This window comes from Rhincodon typus, chromosome 15, assembly GCF_021869965.1.
Source record: "Rhincodon typus isolate 14 chromosome 15, sRhiTyp1.1, whole genome shotgun sequence".
In the NCBI taxonomy this organism is placed as follows: Eukaryota; Metazoa; Chordata; class Chondrichthyes; order Orectolobiformes; family Rhincodontidae; genus Rhincodon; species Rhincodon typus.
The window spans coordinates 3,133,932-3,151,972 of record NC_063346.1 but is presented as its reverse complement, the minus strand read 5'-3'; the positions used below and the strand labels follow the sequence as shown (position 1 = coordinate 3,151,972).

Genomic DNA, 18,041 nt, shown 5'->3' with positions numbered 1-18,041 from the left:
TCTGTAACCTGCAACATCCTTCCGCACTATCCACAACTCCACCGACTTTGGTGTCATCCGCAAATTTACTAACCCATCCTTCTACGCCCTCATCCAGGTCATTTATAAAAATGACAAACAGCAGTGGCCCCAAAACAGATTCTTGAGGTACACCACTAGTAACTGAACTCCAGGATGAACATTTCCCAACAACCACCACCCTCTGTCTTCTTACAGCTAGCCAATTTCTGATCCAAACCGCTAAATCACACTCAATCCCATGCCTCTATTTTCTGCAATAGCCTACCATGGGGAACCTTACCAAACGCTTTACTGAAATCCATATACACCACATCAACCGCTTTACCCTCATCCACCTGTTTGGTCACCTTCTCAAAGAACTCAATAAGATTTGTGAGGCACGACCTACCCTTCACAAAACCGTGTTGACTATCCCTAATCAAATTATTCCTTTCTGGATGATTATAAATCCCATCTCTTCTAATCCTTTCTAACACTTTACCCACAACCGAAGTAAGGCTCACTGGTCTATAATTACCAGGGTTGTCTCTACTCCCCTTCTTGAACAAGGGGACAACATTTGCTAGTCTCCAGTCTTCTGGCACTATTCCTGCAGACTTCTGCATCCTTGTACTGCAGCCCTCTAGATATGAAGGCCAGCATTCCATTAGCCTTCTTGACTATTTTCTGCACTCGTTTGTGGCACTTTAAAGAGCCAAGCACCTGAATCCCCAAATCTTATTAGACATCCACTGCGTTTCATTTTGTGCCTTCTAATAAATACCCTAACCTATCCTTTTTTGGTCTGAAATGGATAACCTCACACTTGCTTATATTAAAATTCATCTGCCACAGCCTTGCCCATTCACCTAATCTATCAATATTCTGGTTGAAGTTGCAGCTCCTCGGACAGAGGCAGTTCTTGCACTGCTTGCCTTCTCCTTGACTCTCAGTGGTGGCAGCAACCTGGGTTGGCTGTTCCCAATCAGCAAAGAGAAGGTGCTCAAGTTAGTCCTGGCCTGTATTCCTACTTGGTCCTGATTACCACTGCTATCCAGAACACCCAGATCATAAAATTGATCCTTGACCAGTGCCTGAATGAAGCTTTCCATTCTACAAGAACAGCAAGGCAGGCTGACAGAACTCCATCCATCACAATCTGTCCCTGAACAGCTGCTTCAAGGTGGTGTCCAGGGACAAGGATGATCCAAGTGAGAGATCCCCTTCCAAGCCCAACAGCCTGCTCCTTTCACCTGTGAAATGCTGCAGATGTGGGAGGTCATAATGAAAACAGAAAGTCTCTTATTCCCAGGTTGATTTAGAACAATACCACCAACCCCTCTTAGGTACTGGGTCAAAATTCTACAACGCCATCCCCAACAGCATTGTGGAAGTACCTTTACCACACAGACTGCAGTGGTTCAAGAAGGTGGAGGACCATCACCTTCTCAAGAGCAATTAGAGATGGACAATAAATAGCAACATCTCCTGTGATGCCCAAATCCCAAGAAAGAAAACTCTTTGAAATGGCTACTTATGAGACAGTTTGGATGGTAGGCTGGCTATGTATAGGCCAGGCCTTGCTTTTACCTTTCTTATATGTTAATTCCCAAAGATACAGAAGGTGATAATTGTCAAATGCAGAACGCTGAGGTGAAGTGCAGTTCTCTCTAGCTGACATCAGTTCATTATAGATGTTTACCTCTTCCTTCATTCACGCTACTGCTCCAGCACAGCATGCTCAGATTATAAATTCAAACTCTGGATATACAGCTTGAATTGAGTGACAAAGGTGTGGTCACCTGAGCCACATATTCAGCTCCAGAACTGTTGACACAGGCAGGGTGGATAACTTTTCAGCAAGCCAATAGTTTATTATCCTTTTTGGGAACACAAGGGGAGTGCAGGAAGTAAAAGATCAGGAACAATTGATGGAAGCTGTTTTATTTTATCATATCCTAAACACACTTCCTGCTGATTCCTAGCCATTGTGTGCTGAAGGAAATACATGGTCTCACTTTAGTGTTCACTCTAAAAGCTTGTGTTAACATTACAAATTTAACATTCTTCAGATGGCTATACACATTTAAAATATTTTCTTGATTATTGCTTTTTACAAAGCTTAGCATTGTACAGCTGCCTAAAACTCTGAAGTCCACGTCCTGTCTCATTTCCATGTGCCGCTTACCCAACAGTTCTGCGCTCTCCGCCCTACACTGGTTCCCAACCAAGGACAGTCTCAACTTGAAACTCCACAGCCTCCCACTCACATCCCTCTCCAACACCCTAACTCTAATTTCCATCATTCCACTCATAGCTAAGTTTCAACTACCTCAGCCTGAAGCTCTGGATTTCTCTTCCTAAACCTCATAACCTTAGTATTTCTTTCCAAAACCCCTACCGTCAATATGGCCCTTAAAATATATCTCTTGATCAAGCTTTTAGTCACCTGTCCTAATATCACAGATTCTACTTAATGTCAGACTATTCTTACCTTGTTAACGGCACAAGAAGTTATTTTGGGAATTTGCCTACGTAACAGCAGCAATAGAAATTCAAAAGGAATTCAAAGCTGAACAGCAATATATGTACCTTAAAGACTTGAGGTGTTTAGCAAGTTTAAATTTGTTGCAGTTAGCTGTGCTAGACACTCCAGCCAGTGTTCTAAATTTTAAGGTACAGTACATGGCTTGACATTTGCTATGCAGTGTAACGACAACCTATATTATAAATGTAAAATCCCATGGCATCTGACAGCAGCATCATAATACAAAATATGACACCAGGTCACATAGGAGATGTTAGGTCACCAAATGACCAAAACTTTAAGTGAAGGAGGTATGTTTTTATGGAGACTTTCAAAGAAGGAAAGCGAGGCAAAGGGTTAGGAGGGAATTCCAGAGCTTGGGGTGCAGACAATTAAAGGCATGGCCACAATGGAGTCATTAAAATTGGAAATGCACAAGAAGCCAGAATTAGAGAAGCACACGTATCTCAGAGGATTGAGAGGCTGGCAGAGATTAGCAAGATAGGGAGATTGGGAGAGATGAGGCCATGGAATGGTTTGAAAACAGGGAAGCAAATTTTAAAATAAATCAATCTGGAATGCACTGCTCAGGAGGATAATTGAGGTGAGAAACCTCAACCTTTAAAAAATACTTGAATGAGTACTTGAAATGTCTAACATTCAAGGTTATGGGCCAAGTGCTGGAAAGTGGAACTGTTGTGGATTTAGGATAGATTTTTGTTGCTGCGACTTGATTGGCTCAAAGGCCTCTTCTGTAATGCAAGGTTCTACGAAATTGCTTGACTGGGAGCCAACACACATCAATGAGCACAAAGACAATAGGGGAGAGGGGTTTGCTGTGAGTTAAGTCCAGACAGCAGAGTTTTGGGTGACCTCAAGTTTATGGAGAGTAGAATGTGAGGGATTAGCCAGGAATGCAATAAAAGTATGGCATTGTGATCTGAAACCAAAGGCATAGTTGTCTCCTAAAGCATCTCCAACTCTTCAAAGGAAAACTAAGCCAACATCTGGCAAGGTAAAAATGATACAGACTTTTGATCTACAGTTTTTTTATACGGAAGTGAACAACCAGTCACAGTTATTTTCAGATTTGCTTAGTTCAATTAATTAGCCTTTTGTATTGGTGAAAATATTCTAGATACGTGATATATTAGAGAGGAGACAAAAAGCAGTCAGTGCTTATAATTCTTCAGCAAGCAAAGGGGAAAAATCAAAACCTTTATGGGACAATTACACTTGCAGTGGGAACGAGAGGTATGATACACAAATTTATAACAGTCATTAATAAACCCAATACTAGAACAAGGAAGGAAATGTCTTACACAGAGTGTGTTGAGGATATGGAACTCACTATCATAGGGAGTACTTGACATGAATAGTATAAATGCATTTAATGAGAAACAAGACAAATGATGAGCGAAGGAAGGAACAGATGGAAGTGCTGAAGAAGTTAGAGATAAGATGGGAGAAGGCTTGTTTCTATGCTGCAAATTCTATTTAATCCTGTAAATCAAGTTAGATACTGCACGGAACTCCTGTAGACTACCCAAGTTATCAGCAATGCCCTGGCAAACAACAATAACACTGCTTCAGAGATAGTAGGAACTGCAGATGCTGGAGAATCTGAGATAACAAGGTGTAGAGCTGGATGAACACAGCAGGCCAAGCAGCATCAGAGGAGCAAGAAAACTGACGTTTTGGGCCTAGACCCTTCTTCAGAAATGGGGGAAACAATAACACTGCTTATAGTTGTATACAAATTAGGAGATGTATTACAGGACTATTTCACCAGTGGTGCTGTACTTAGTCTATACTTCATTCAAGATATACAGGAAAAGTGACCTCAAACTTTCACAAGTGATTTATCTCAGTTAAAGTTTTAAAATCTTCCCTTCAGGGCATGGCTGATTGATCAAAGGGTTAAGGCAGTGGCTTAAGGCAGTGACTGTTTGGGTAAGGAAAGAATTGACCTCAGCTCTGATTCACATCCAACAAGCCAACAATCACTATCCAGACTCAAATAAGAGCAAACTTCCAGGTGAAGTTACGGAAGAAGTTGTAGAATAGTCAAGAATTAAGGTGCTCAGAAAAGTGAAGAAACCAAAAAGCAATGGAGATGCACCCGGAAGTTTTGTCACTAAGCACATGTGAATTGTCACACGCCAAAAAATGTCCAGCATTTGCACATATACCAGGGTAGCTAGAAAAATCTGTCCATGCTTGGTGTGCTTTTCCTCAGTCACAACATCTTACTGGTTACTTCAGTGAAACATAGACTCAGCTGAAGTCTTCCTAGGGCACCAGACTTTGCAAAAGAGATCTGAGCCTCAATAGCATGCTTCCCCCAACAAGACACTCCTCGCTCACCACAATCAATCTATTCCCATCTGAAAAAAGATGAAGTTCTGAAGAAGAGTCACTGAACCCAAAACTTTAACTCTGCTTTCTCTCAATAGATATCAAATTTATCCAGCAAATTCTGTTTCAGATTTCCAGCATCTGCAGTTTTTTCTGTTTTATTTTTGTACATGAAAATATATTTGGTTGTACAACCATTTAAAACATTAAGACCAGTTACTGCTTTGTTTCTTGAATTACTCTCTTCCATTTCAAGATTCTCTTCCTTTGCTCAAACCTCCCCATGTCCTTACTTTTCCATCTTTGTAATCTCCTCCAGCTCTACATCCTTAGAAATCTGCACTCATCTAATTCTGGCCTCTTGTATATCCTCTATTTCCTTCTCTTCATCACTGATGTCATATCTTCAGCTGTCCATACCAAAAATATTATGGAACTCCTGCTTTTAAGCATTATACCCATATACCTCTATCTGCTCCTTTAAGGTTTGTTAAAATTTAACTACTTGACTGAGCTTTTCATATTTTTTAAGTGCCTCTGTCATCAAGGGAGGGGGGGTGATATGTTCATCCTGGGCCTCCTCCAGTGCCATAATGACACCACATGCAAAATGGAGGAGCAGCACCTCATATTCCGCCTCGGGGGCCTACAGCTCGATGGCCTGAACGTAGAATTCACCAGTTTTAAAATCTCTCCACCCCCCGCCACATCCCACGTCCAATCCTCCCTCTCATCCCCGCTTTCTGGACCTGACGCAACTTGTCCATCTTCTTCCCCAGCCCCACCCCTCCTCCCTTTCACCTCCTTGACCTGACACAAACTGTCCATCTTCTTTCCCACCTATCCTTCTCACTGACCAATCCCCACTACCCACTACCTGCATCCACATATGACCATCCCACCTACCTTCCCCTGCCCCACCCCTCCTCTCTCTATTTATTTCCCAGCTCCCTTCCCCCTCCCCAGTCCTGATGAAGGGCCCCGATCCAAAAGGTCAGCTTTCCTGCTCCTCTGTTGCTGCCTGACCTGCTGTGTTCCTTCAGCTCCACACGTGTTTACACTGACTCCAGCATCTGCAGCTCTTGCTATCTCTGGATACTGGTTCAATTTAGTTAAAAGACTTTTAGAATCAATAGCATGAAATTCTTCACAGAGTGAAGAGTATACTGTATAAACTCCCAGAAAACTAGGGAAACCTTCGAATTACTGTTAGATGCTACATTAGGAAGGGACGAGGTTTGCAAGAGGAAAATCAATTATTCTGATGGGCTAGAAGTGCTCTGTGATCTTTGGGCCCTGTTACTGGCTGGAGAAAGAATCACTATCTTGTTGTAGCAATTGGCTTCAATCAAAGCAATGGCTAGGATTTAGAATTGCTTTAAATGGCAAAAATTAAATTGCGCTTTCAGTACCTTCATTCTTCTTCCAAGATAGCACTCCTTGCTTAGTTTGAAAATTAAGCACATTAATATTAAGCAGGTGCAAGTTCCACTCCAAATCTCTAACAATCCTAACTTTGAAGCATCCACGATTGTAGTTCCATGTTGCAGACTCAAAATTTTGGAATCCCTCCCTAACAGCTCTGTAAGGGTACCTACAGCACATGGACTACAGCAGTTCAGGAAGGTGGCTCATCACTACCTTCTCCAAGACAATTAGGAATGGGCAATAAATGCTGGGCTAGCCAAAGATGCTCACATCCTACACAATAGGACATTTTAAAAAAAAATTCCGAGTTACTCAGTGGCCTTTCTTCTAGAGGAGCCAATGGTTTCACAGTTCATGAACGAAACGGAAATGTTCTGGTGAACAAGCAAGTTTGTTACAACAAATGGGACAAATGAAATGTGACAAAGAATCAAGCGGGTTGCATTACGAAAAGGTTACATTAGCAAGTCATGACTGTATACCTCTGTAGAATACTCCCCACGTGGAAGTGTCTACGTGGCACCTGTTCAAGTACTTTGTTAATCAAATAATTGCTACCAAGTGTATGTGAACAGCCTTTAAGCAATGTACTAATATAGCAGAAATATTCCACCTTCAAAGAGGGCTAAACATTTCTTTTTACTACAAAGACAATTACAAATTTCATCAAGTCAAAATTGACAAATTCCATGTTTTGTTTCAAAAGTCACACCAATAAGTCGATCTTGTGAACCCCAACAGGACTTAAACCCACAACCAGAAACCTAGAGATCACTAGTTTAAATACCACCACAGCAAGTTTTGAAGCTAACTTCAACAAGCCTAGCAATCTGCTATACTATATGCTTCTGACATATATGCAAACTCCACAGCATTGAGATAGGTGATTAGCCATAATCAAATTGAATAGTGAAGCAAGTTTGATGGGCTGAAAGACCTACTCCTACGTTCCCATTGTCACAAAGCTGAGATAACATGACCAAGTACATAAGCAGCTGATTGTTCCATCTAAGATCCAAATCAATCTCTCAGAAGTTTGTCTCAAAGTTCACATTTTGTAGGCTGAATGTTGCATAAAAGGAGAAAATTAAACAAATCCAGATCTCTTCCAAGCAAGATAGGTAAAAATCTTAAAACATTACAGCAACAGTCCATTACGTTACACTGGTGCTTTTCCTCGGGTCAAGGCCAATTTTTATCCATCCACCAGCATCACTAACAACAGATTTTCTAGTAAAATATTCATTGCCTGTTGTAGTTTCTTGCTTTATGCTGCCACATTCTCTATATTTTGACAGTGACAACGCTGCACAAGTATTTCCTTGGTATTGGGACACTTGGCAATGTACGAGACAATGAAGTGTGCTCTATTAATTCAAATTGTTTTTATATTCCATGTAAGTTACTGATATTGTGGTGTTCTGGCAGGTCTTATCTTCTCTTTGTCTATGTTTTCCCCTCCCTCCCTCTCTGAAATCAATGACTTGCTGGGTTCTGTAGTGTTCAGGCATCATATTCATATATTTATTCACTAACAGTTACAAATGGAAGATTTTATTTTTAAGATGGTTACTTTCTCCTGTAATTCAAGGTACACTGCAGTAATAGAGAACGGCATGTAACCTGGCTGCCATGGAGACATGGGCCAGGTGAAAACTTGTTTAAAGTCAAGTACCAGATTAAATGCCAGAACACAAACAAAAGGGAGGGATGTATAAACGGATGGAGTGAACGCAAGAAAGGAAAACAGCAACTACTGTGAAAAGCAGGGAGAAAGATTATTCCTTGTTAGCCACTATTCAGGATGAGGATGAGAGTTCATTCTCTGATAGAAGAGGTGGAACTTGTAGAAATTTAATGACACAGAAATATTCACCTGGCCAGAAATCATCGCTGGAGTGGGCCTTGCTGCTGGAAGTTGCTTCAGGGATTTTCAGAAGACTGAGGGAAATAAAATTCAATGAAATTTAAACATAACAACTCCCTGAAACAGAGAGAAGCAAGGTTGTTGGAGGCTGAGAATAATTTTGGACTAGAAAGAATACAATTCTGAGAGTGTGTTGTGTAATGCATAATTCAACATGTATTTTTCAATCATGTTAGGAAGTTGAGACAGAATATCTTTTCCGTAGTTTGGTGCATTATTTGTCGACGAAGTGCTTTTCAATTGATGCTGGTTTAAGTGTGGTTGTCACTATAAAAATTACAGCATATTAAAGAAAACCACATGCACTCCATGAACAAGCAAGTGCTAAGATTTCATGACTGGCGTAACCAAACATCGGTCATTGCTCCTACTGTTGTTGCAATCTGAATAAAAGCAGCATTGCAGTAACATCACTTGTCACATTACATCAGCATCACAACCAACATCTTTAGCCACAACAACATACTTGTAACCTCACTTCCAAAACCGCATAAACATACATGAACTACGCGGCTATATTAAAGGTACAGGAATAGAACTCTTAAATGGGCTTACAGTACACAGATCCAGGGACTTCTCCAGTGGAATAAAACAGGTTAGGAAGTGGAAAGTGATTGAGGTATTTAAAATGCTAAAGAATACTTTCTGCTTTGATGGACACTGTACTCCAATTCTGGCCTTGTGCATATCTCCAAATGCACTCCACCACTGGTGGCTGTGTCTTCAGTTGACCAGCTCTTAAGTTCTGGAATTCCCTCCCTATATCGCTCTTATATCTCATCTAAGACCCTAACTGAAACCTAACACTTTGACCAAGCTTTGGTCAGACATCCTAATATCTCTTTATGGGCATCTGTATTAAATGATGTTTGATAACAACCATGTGAAGAGCCTTGGAATTTTTTTACTGCATTAAAGACGACACATAAATGAAAGTTTTTGAGAATATTGCTGATTGTTTGAAATTGAGACAGATGTAATTTAAAGGAAGTAGAGGAAATTTACAAACTTCAAAAGATTCAATACACAGGTGACAAAATCTATATGTGTGATCTTAGCTTAACATGTTTTACACAACATCATTTCACATTAACATCGATCTTCAATTAATACTCACTGCATTGCTGTTTCACATTAACATCATCATACACCTGGTCATTCATGTTGTTACTCCTACGTAGAAACTGCAAGAACTAAGCCTTGGGATAGGGAAGGAGCAGGCAATCTTGGGAGGCTTGAGAGGAATTGATCACTGCAAATAGCTTTGGCTTGTATTTGTGCTGCCGAGGTTGCACTGTCTTTTGTGGTCTCCAGTGATCCTTTAAAAGACTGCTGGTAAAACATTCACTATTTTATACAGTACAAGCTGGCGAGTGTACACTAACATGTTGTGAACTGTGCAAATCATCAGCTCCCTCTCATTGCCAATAAAAGTTGTCTTAAATTGTTGCAGTATAATTTGTTAATTTTACTCAAAATCATACATAATAAGCCAAAAAATAGCCAGTGATTATGAGGTGCTTACTGCTGAGAAAAGACATCAAAAATAAAATATCATGAAGTGTTCTGAAATTGGTAAATATTCAGTAGATATTGTTAGGGCTCTTGCGTCCCAGGAAAAGTGAGGACAATTATCAAAAACACTGAAAAATTGATGAAACAAAAACAGAAATTGTTGGGAAAACTCAGCAGGTCTGACAGTATCTGTGGAAAGAAAGCAAAGTCAATGTTTCAGGCCAAGTGACCCTACTTCAGAACAGCTTTTCCAGCAATTTCTGTTTTTGTTTCTGATTTCCAGTATGTGCAGTTCTTTTCAGATTTTTGAGTTTGGTAATCCAGTAAATCCTTAGGATGCTGTTAGATTTAAGTAGATATAATAAAGGTGGAATTATAATGGACATGGAAAGGCTGTAAACCATTTGTTGAGGTTGAGGTTGATGTTTAATCCAAAGCTGCCACTTAGTTTTAATTATTTCAATAAACCTGTTCGAACAGGCTATGACACATCTCCAGGACAGGGTAGGACTTGAACCTGGATCTTCCAGACTACAGGCAAGGAAACTAACACCATTGCGCCACAAGACTTTTAGTTTTATGTTGAATCAAGAAAAGACTGGGAGTTTGTATGGTGTTGTTAAGATAGACTAAAGTGAAACTTTAATCATAGATAGGCACAGGGGGTTTGCTAGATAACATGTATAACATTGTTGCAAGTGGTGAAGTTGCCAGTGCTGATGATAAAGCAGCTAAATTTGATCAATGTCTTCAAGATATTAACAAGAAAAGACAGGTTAGATAAAGGCAAACTATTTCCACTGGTTGAGGATTCTAGAACTAGTGAGCATAGTCTAAAAATTAGGGCCAGACCATTCAGGAGCAATGTTAGGAAGCACTTCTCACACAAAGGGTGGTTGAGGTTTGGAACTTTCTCCCACAAATGGCAGTCGTTGCTGCATCCGTCATTAGCTTTAAATCCGAGAGAGATAAAATTTTGTTAAGCAAAGGTATTAAGGGATAGGCGCCAAAGGCAGGTATATGGAGTTAGGCCACAGGCCAGCTATGGCCTCATTGTATAGCAGAACAGGTCCAAGAGGCAGAATGAATTACTCCTATTCCTACATTCCCATATTAGGAGAAATCGATGGAGAATCAGAATGTAAGCCTCAATGAGAGTTAACATTGATGAGGCTGGTTATTCTGGAGAACTATACCTTGCAGAACATACCATAAAAAACAGGAATAGGAGTAGGCCATTCAGCCCCTCAAGTCTGCTCCACCAATAAATCGGACCATCGGTTGATCCGATATTACTTGTCTATTTTCCCCATAACCTTCAATTCCACCTCTGATCAAGAATCTATCTATCTCAGCATTAAATATGAACAAAGACTCTGTCCCCACAGCTCAGTGACAAGGATTTCCAAAGACCCTCAACTCTCAAAGAAGAAATTTCTCCTCATCTCAGTCTTAAACTGGCACCTCTTTATTCTAAGACTAAGCATCTGGTCCTAGACTCTCCCATGAAGGGAAGCAGTATTTAGTCTGACAAGACCCTTACAAATTCTATATATTTCAATGAGATCACCTCTCATTCTTCCAAACTACAATGAGTACATACAAGACATTTTAAAAAAAAGCACAAAGCTTTAAAGCAGAAGTCATCATCTGAATCAGTGTGTCCGGAGTCACAGGAGGCCAGACCAGGTAAGGATGACAGACTTCCTTTCCTAAAAGGAAATTAGTGAACAAGATGGGGTGTTATGATTATCCACAGTGGTTATCTGGTCATCATTAGGTTAACATTTTATTCCAGATTTTTACTGAATTTAAACTTGCCACATTGGAATTTGAACCCATGTTCCTAGGTTATTAGCCTGCAATAGGATTAGGCTTTACCACTTGTGTTTCCTCTGTACCATTGCCTCCCTTTGTTCAACCCTTATTGGAGAAAACGTCTGCATGTGGGACAAGCAACTTGGCAACAATCTCTGTGTTTAATGCATTCAATCCAATATGTTTGTCCATTACAGCATGCAATGTGGTTGATTCTTACCTGCCCTTTGGGCAATTAGGGATGGGCAATAAATGCTGGCCAAACCAGAGATGCCTACATCTACTAAATGAATATTAAATAAAGGACTATAGAGGAGGAGGATGATGGGCAAGAAGAACCACCAGCCAAGACAATTAACATAAGGTCACTTGTTGACTCTTTAATAACACTTAAGAGGACATGGTCATCTTTGACTAAGGTGACTCTGGTGTTTAAATGTGAACAGAAGTATGAACAATGCAATCAATTTGCTAAAGGGAGTTCCTAAGAGAGAAGAAAAATAAGTGCAGCTGTCACCAAAATAAATCCTGAAAAACTCCACGGTAAAAAATCCTTCAAAGGATACTGTAAAGAGTCCCACAAATAATCTTCAAAAAAAAAACCTTTCAAGACCCCTGCAAAAAACGTCCTCTCAGCATCCAGTAAAACCCACCTGAACCATCACTCATCCATTCCCATATGTGCAACATGGATTTGCGTCATGTTGAACTTTATTTTCCTTCACACATCAGAATAAATTTATGGATGTATAACATTTTAGAATTAATAAAATGTACAAATCTACATGCTGATATGGAATTTCACATACACCATAAGCCTTAACCTCTGGACCATATCATGACGACATTATACATAATGTTGTGTTTTCCAAGAAATAATTAAAAGCGTTAACTGTGGCCTTTGTATAGAAATCTGAAATAGGTTGAAAATAGATAATTAGCCCTACTGCATGTATAGAGGAAATATAGTTTGATGTTTTCGATAGAGCCATGGGTCATGGAGGTAAAACACAGGCTGTTTGCACATCTACAATATATTCTGCTCACACTATTTTAAACCAGCTGTAAATCTGAACTGCAAAGAGAATGGTCATGTCATATCATATATTGCTGGCACTTATCAACTGTTAAACAAGCAGGGGACAACTAAATAAAGCTGTAAAGCAAATCCATGTGAATTCCACAGCATAGCATCCAGCAATTACACAGCAAATCCTGAAAGAGTCTGTTTTTCTACTGAATTTTCCATTTGATAATCCCACTCTGTTAATGAGTGTTCAAATCTTCCTCACACGATTTCCACTTTCAGCTCAAAGTCTTCTCTTGAAGTGTGTCAAGTCTTAGCTTCTAAATAATTATACAGGCCATTTCTGTAATGCCCCCACAGAATATCTCATCACATTCTGGACCACATTCACTACAGAGTACCAAATCATAAAAGAACATTTTCGTTAAACCCCGCTCTCTCAGCCACAGGTAATCTTCAGTCACTGGATAGAAAGCAAGAAGAAGGATAAAGGTTTCCATTGAAGGAGTGCAATGGAGATTCACCAGATTAATTCCTGGATGGTCCTATAAGGAGAGATTGAGGAGATTGGTCCTGCATTCTCTGGAGCTTAAAAGAATGAGACGTGATTGCATTGAAACTTAAAAATTTCTTTAAGGAATCAACACGGTGGATGACTCTACTGTTAATGACTCAGAAGAGGAAGCATGTCTTCATTGAGAGGCTACTGAATCTGTAATTTTTTACCCCCGAGACTTGTGCAAAGCAGAAATCAACAGATTTCTCGGTAATGACATCAAGGGATATGGAAATAGCATGGGAAAATGGCACAGAAATAAATGATCAGCCATGAACCAAAATGGCAGACTAAACTTGAGGAGCTTGATGGCTTACTCCTGCTCCTTCATACCTTGGTCAATTTTACCATCCCCGCTCCAACCCGAGAGTTTGAAATCAATTTCAGACCACCAAGGTAGGCTGACTACCAACACAGCGTACAGATCAAACACAAGGCCTGCAGAGCTCAGTCAACACTAAATTCTCAAAAACAAATCCAACTTAATAAAAGTGATATTCAAGATGTTAACCGTGGCTCCGTGGATTGCACTCTTGCATCTAGCTCAAAACATTGTGAGTTCAAGTCCTAGTCCTGAGACTTGATTATGCAATCCAGGTTGACCCTCTGTGCTTTCCTGAAGGAGTGCTTGAACAATAAGAGATGCCATCTTTCAGGTGATGCGTTGAGGCAACGAAATCTATTCTCTCAGGTTTTCCCCAGCTGACATTTCGGGTTGGGACCCTTCTTCAGAAAAGAAAGGTCCCAACTCGAAATGTCAACTTTCCTGCTCCTCTGATGCTGCCTGGCCTGCTGTGTTCCTCCAGCTCCACACTGTGTTATCTCACACACCAGGATCAGATGGTTTGGCTACTTACTTCACTGATATTTGTGGGATCTTGTGAACAAATTAGTTAACACCTTTCCCTATATTACAATGTCAAACCTACTTCAAAGCCCTTGAGTTCTAAGTAAAGTGATTTGAGAAATCTGGAGATTATGAAAGGGTCTATAGGAATAAAAGTTTGTTCTTTCTTCATTTTCAAAAAGGGATGACAGCAATTATAATTCTTAAAATGTGTATGTTAACAGATGGGCAGAACAGTGGCTCAGTGGTTAGCACTGCTGCCTCACAGCATCAGGGACCCTGGTTCGATTCCAACCTCAGGCAACTGTCCGTGTGGAGTTTGCACGTTCTCCCAGTGTCTGCGTGGGTTTCCTCCCACAGTCCAAAGATGTGCAAGTTAGGTGCATTAGCTGTGGGAAATGCAGGGTTACGGGGACGGGGACGGGGACGGGGACGGGGATGGGGATGGGGATGGGGATGGGGATGGGGATGGGTGGGATGTTCTTTGAATGGTCAGTGTGGACTTGTGGGGCTGAATGGCCTGTTTCTGCACTGTGGAGATTCTAGGCGATATAGGAGATCAGCTCTCACGCACTGTTGGTTGCAACTATTCTTGCTAGCTCATTCACAAAACAATCTCTTTGGGCAATACTTCAACAAAAATAGAAAAGCTTGAAATAATGCTTCTTTTTGGTATTTGTAACAGTTTCATGCTTATGGTGACAATTCTCAGTTAGTCAATCAACTCTGCCAGTTTCCTTACCTCAATGTCTTGAAGACTGAAGTCGTTCTGATCTTTGAAGTTTGCTGTCCCTGCACTCAGTTCCATGAGCATTTTCGCAATTTCTGGTTTTATTGCTGCTGTGAGTCTGCTTGCTGCCTCCATGACATGTACCTGCACGTCTTTCAGTTGCATAGCTGCTTTAGAATAATGCGAATTTCGAAAAACGCTGCTGAAGAGGTCTGTGAGGAGCGTACTGGCTCGGCAGAACACATTCAGTGCATCCAAGTATTTGGAGATTCCCTGCTGGATATCAGCTATCTGGGTGGTGGGTGTCAATGGAGGTGTGACAGCAGCGGTGGATGCCATAGGTGCGCTCAGGGTCCTGCCTAGCTCAGGCATGGGATACTGCTGGTGTTGCTGCACTTTCTGCTTGGACCCGCCAAGCAGAAACCGTCGCTTATAGTCCATTTTGTTTTCCCGAGCACTGCAACAATACATAAGTAATGGTGCTTTTTCTGTGGATTTGTTGTTTGCCCTTTTTTGAGTAAAAAGTCTTATTTAGGTAGCGATTTTTTCTTCTGATTAAATTTCCCAAACAACATTGAACATGGAAAGTTCTGCAAAAAGAGTCAAGAGTATCACATACATAGTTATAGCTCTAGAGTAAATCTGAAGGCAAGCATTTTCATACATGCACAGTCCATCAGCACAGGAGATGATTGCTGACAGAGTCAAATCTATTAATCTTCTGTAGGTGCAGCCCTGCTGCGACCAGTCAAGTATGGAGAGATAATAATTAAAAAAAAGATGAGGAGTTTTTCAGAATTGATTACCGTTGCTCTGTCCCCGAATTGCACATTCATCGGCGGCTCTTGCTCTTTAAAAAGCTGCACAGCAATGCACGAAGGGTCTAGCACAGCCTCTCACTATTCCAATTATTAGAATAAAACCAGCCACAGTGGTTAACAGGAAGAGTCAATGCCATTTTACACCCTAAAGAAAGCGGGGCTGGCAGTGAAAGAAATCAAACCCAATAAGAATGGGAATCAGCTCACCAACACAACTAGTACTAAAATACTGTCTTTCTGTTCTGAATCATACGACGTTGATGGAACACTCTTGCTACTTCCAACACAAAAGCACTTGCAAAGTAAACTCTTAAAAAAAATTCAGATTCGCAGACTAAAATGGACTAAGACACTGATCAACAGCGAAAGTTAAACTTAAAATATTAACTACTCAGTGCTTGGACTATTATTCAAAGCGGTCCATATTACTTCTGTCCCGTGATCAAGTTCTTCAAAGAATTTTTGACAGATCCAGTCGGTCAAACGTAGTTCATTTGGATGTAGTGTTTCAACTTTAACACAAACAAAAAACTGACAAGTGCCTATGCTCCAACTCCCGTAGATTTCACAAGCTGCCTCCTCCTCCCTTCATACGTGTTGCGTTTTTAAATCCTTGGTGAGGTAGTTTGGGATCGAAGCGGAAACAAGTGCTGCTTCCAGATTGATTATGCACTCAGTTGCAGTATGAAGCAGGACAGCACTAACGTATTTCTAAGGCCTCTAGGTCATTTCCTGAAATAAAGAAAAGAGAAATCAATCCAAACAATACATTTTGCTGTGAGGAAGTCAAAATTCTGACTTTAAATATCCCTTGAGATTGTAACTGCTGCTGCTTTGGGGAAGCAGCAGGTCCAGTTGAGCTTTTTGTTTTCAAATTATGTCTGAACTATTAAATGAGCAGTTAGATAACACAATGGAAAAAAGGACTAGAAGGATATGTTGATGAGATTGAACTGAAGGAGGTCGATATGGAGAATAAGGACTGTTACAGGCCATCTCAGTTGAATGGCCTGTTTCTGTGCTGCACACTTTACATAACATATTCCCTAAATCAGAAACTCCAACTCTGGATATCAAAATTAAAGTTGGCTTTTAAACAGTGCTCTGTCTCCCAAGCCAATATAATCAGCTTCATTGTTACTCATGAACATTCATGATTCCAAGATTTTCTTTCTCAATTTGTTTATGGGATGTTGATGTTGAAGCGCAAGGGCAGCATTTGTTACCCATCCTTAATTTCGCCTAGGAGGACCACCTGTTTGAATACAAGATTCTGATGCAAGAACACTTCAACCCAAAACACTTGATGCTGTCTCTCTCCTTGGATGTTCCTGATGTGCTGAGTGTTTCCAGCACTTTTTGTGTTTTTCTTTCAGGAGTGAAGTTCGAAAACACTTCCACACAAACAGTGGAACTTCATTCCACTAACAGCAAATAAAATTAGATCAATTGCTGATTTTAAATCTGAGATGGATCGATACTGGCAAACCAAAGGTGTTAAAGGAATATGGAGGAAAGGCATTACGGATTACAAGTTAGCCACAATGTTACCAAATGGAAGATGTGGGACCCAAATGTCTTACACCCCTGTACTGTATTGATAAATGTGGTATTCCTCACTATAAATATGTAAGGGTATCAAGAGCTATAGAGCAACGGCAGCTAAATGGGATTAATATGTAGATCAGTCATAATCTCACCGAATGGCAGAACAGACTCAAGGAACTAAATGCTCCAATACTGGAGCAGCATGCTTGAACTGGGGCCACCATGGTACTGACCACTGGCATTGCTATTGGTACATACAAACTAATCAATGTCATAGTCAACCTTGCGTCCCCCTCTCCACTTCTAGCCAGATATCAGGAGGATTAGCTGCAAATTAACTAAATGAGCAGTCCCACGTTCATTTGGTAGGGTTCACTCATCCAGACACAGGCTGTTGGATTACAGAAGCTTGAGCCATCTATCTTTAGCTGGGTGCCTTGCATCAGCACCCCTATTTTTGCAGCCAGAATGTTAATACCCTTGCCAATATTTTACTTCTGGCCACCTCTCCCAAGTGCAATTCCAGTCGCCTCAATGCCTTTGGGAAGCTTGCCAAAACAGCCAAGCTGCATGAAATATTTTCACACTTTATATGTGGGCATTACTGGGAAGGCTGACAACCATTTCTTATTTCTAATCGAGAAGTGGTGGGTTATCTTCTTGAACTGCTACAGTCCATGTGATGAAAGTACACCCACAGTGCTATGTGGCATTGGACTTTAACCAAGTGACCTTTAAGATTACAGCCAATAAGTATCCAGGTCAGGTAGTGTGGGCAACTTCTGAGTTGTGTTCCCGTGCCTCTACTGACCTCGACCTTCTGGGTGGCTAGGTCATGGATTTGGAGGTGATAATAAAAACAAAGGCATCTTGAAGTATATTATAGTTCTAAGTGGATAAAAACAAAGGCATCTTGAAGTATATTATAGTTCTAAGTGG

At 40.6% G+C, this 18,041-nt stretch overlaps 1 protein-coding gene across 6 annotated transcripts in view; it reads right to left on the bottom strand.

Annotated features, from left to right (window-relative positions):
- Nucleotides 1–18,041, bottom strand: part of garre1 (granule associated Rac and RHOG effector 1) — a 200,728-nt gene that overhangs the window by 107,356 nt on the left and 75,331 nt on the right. For 4 of the 6 annotated variants that reach the window (XM_048605757.1, XM_048605759.1, XM_048605760.1 and 1 more), the window contains exon 2: nucleotides 14,746–16,286. In XM_048605757.1, coding sequence (XP_048461714.1) covers nucleotides 14,746–15,204 — 459 coding nt within the window. In that variant the 5' untranslated portion in view covers nucleotides 15,205–16,286. Of the gene's footprint in view, nucleotides 1–8,189; nucleotides 8,243–14,745; nucleotides 16,287–18,041 lie in introns of those variants that run through there. The other 2 variants (XM_048605758.1, XM_048605762.1) reach the window with 2 other exon arrangements.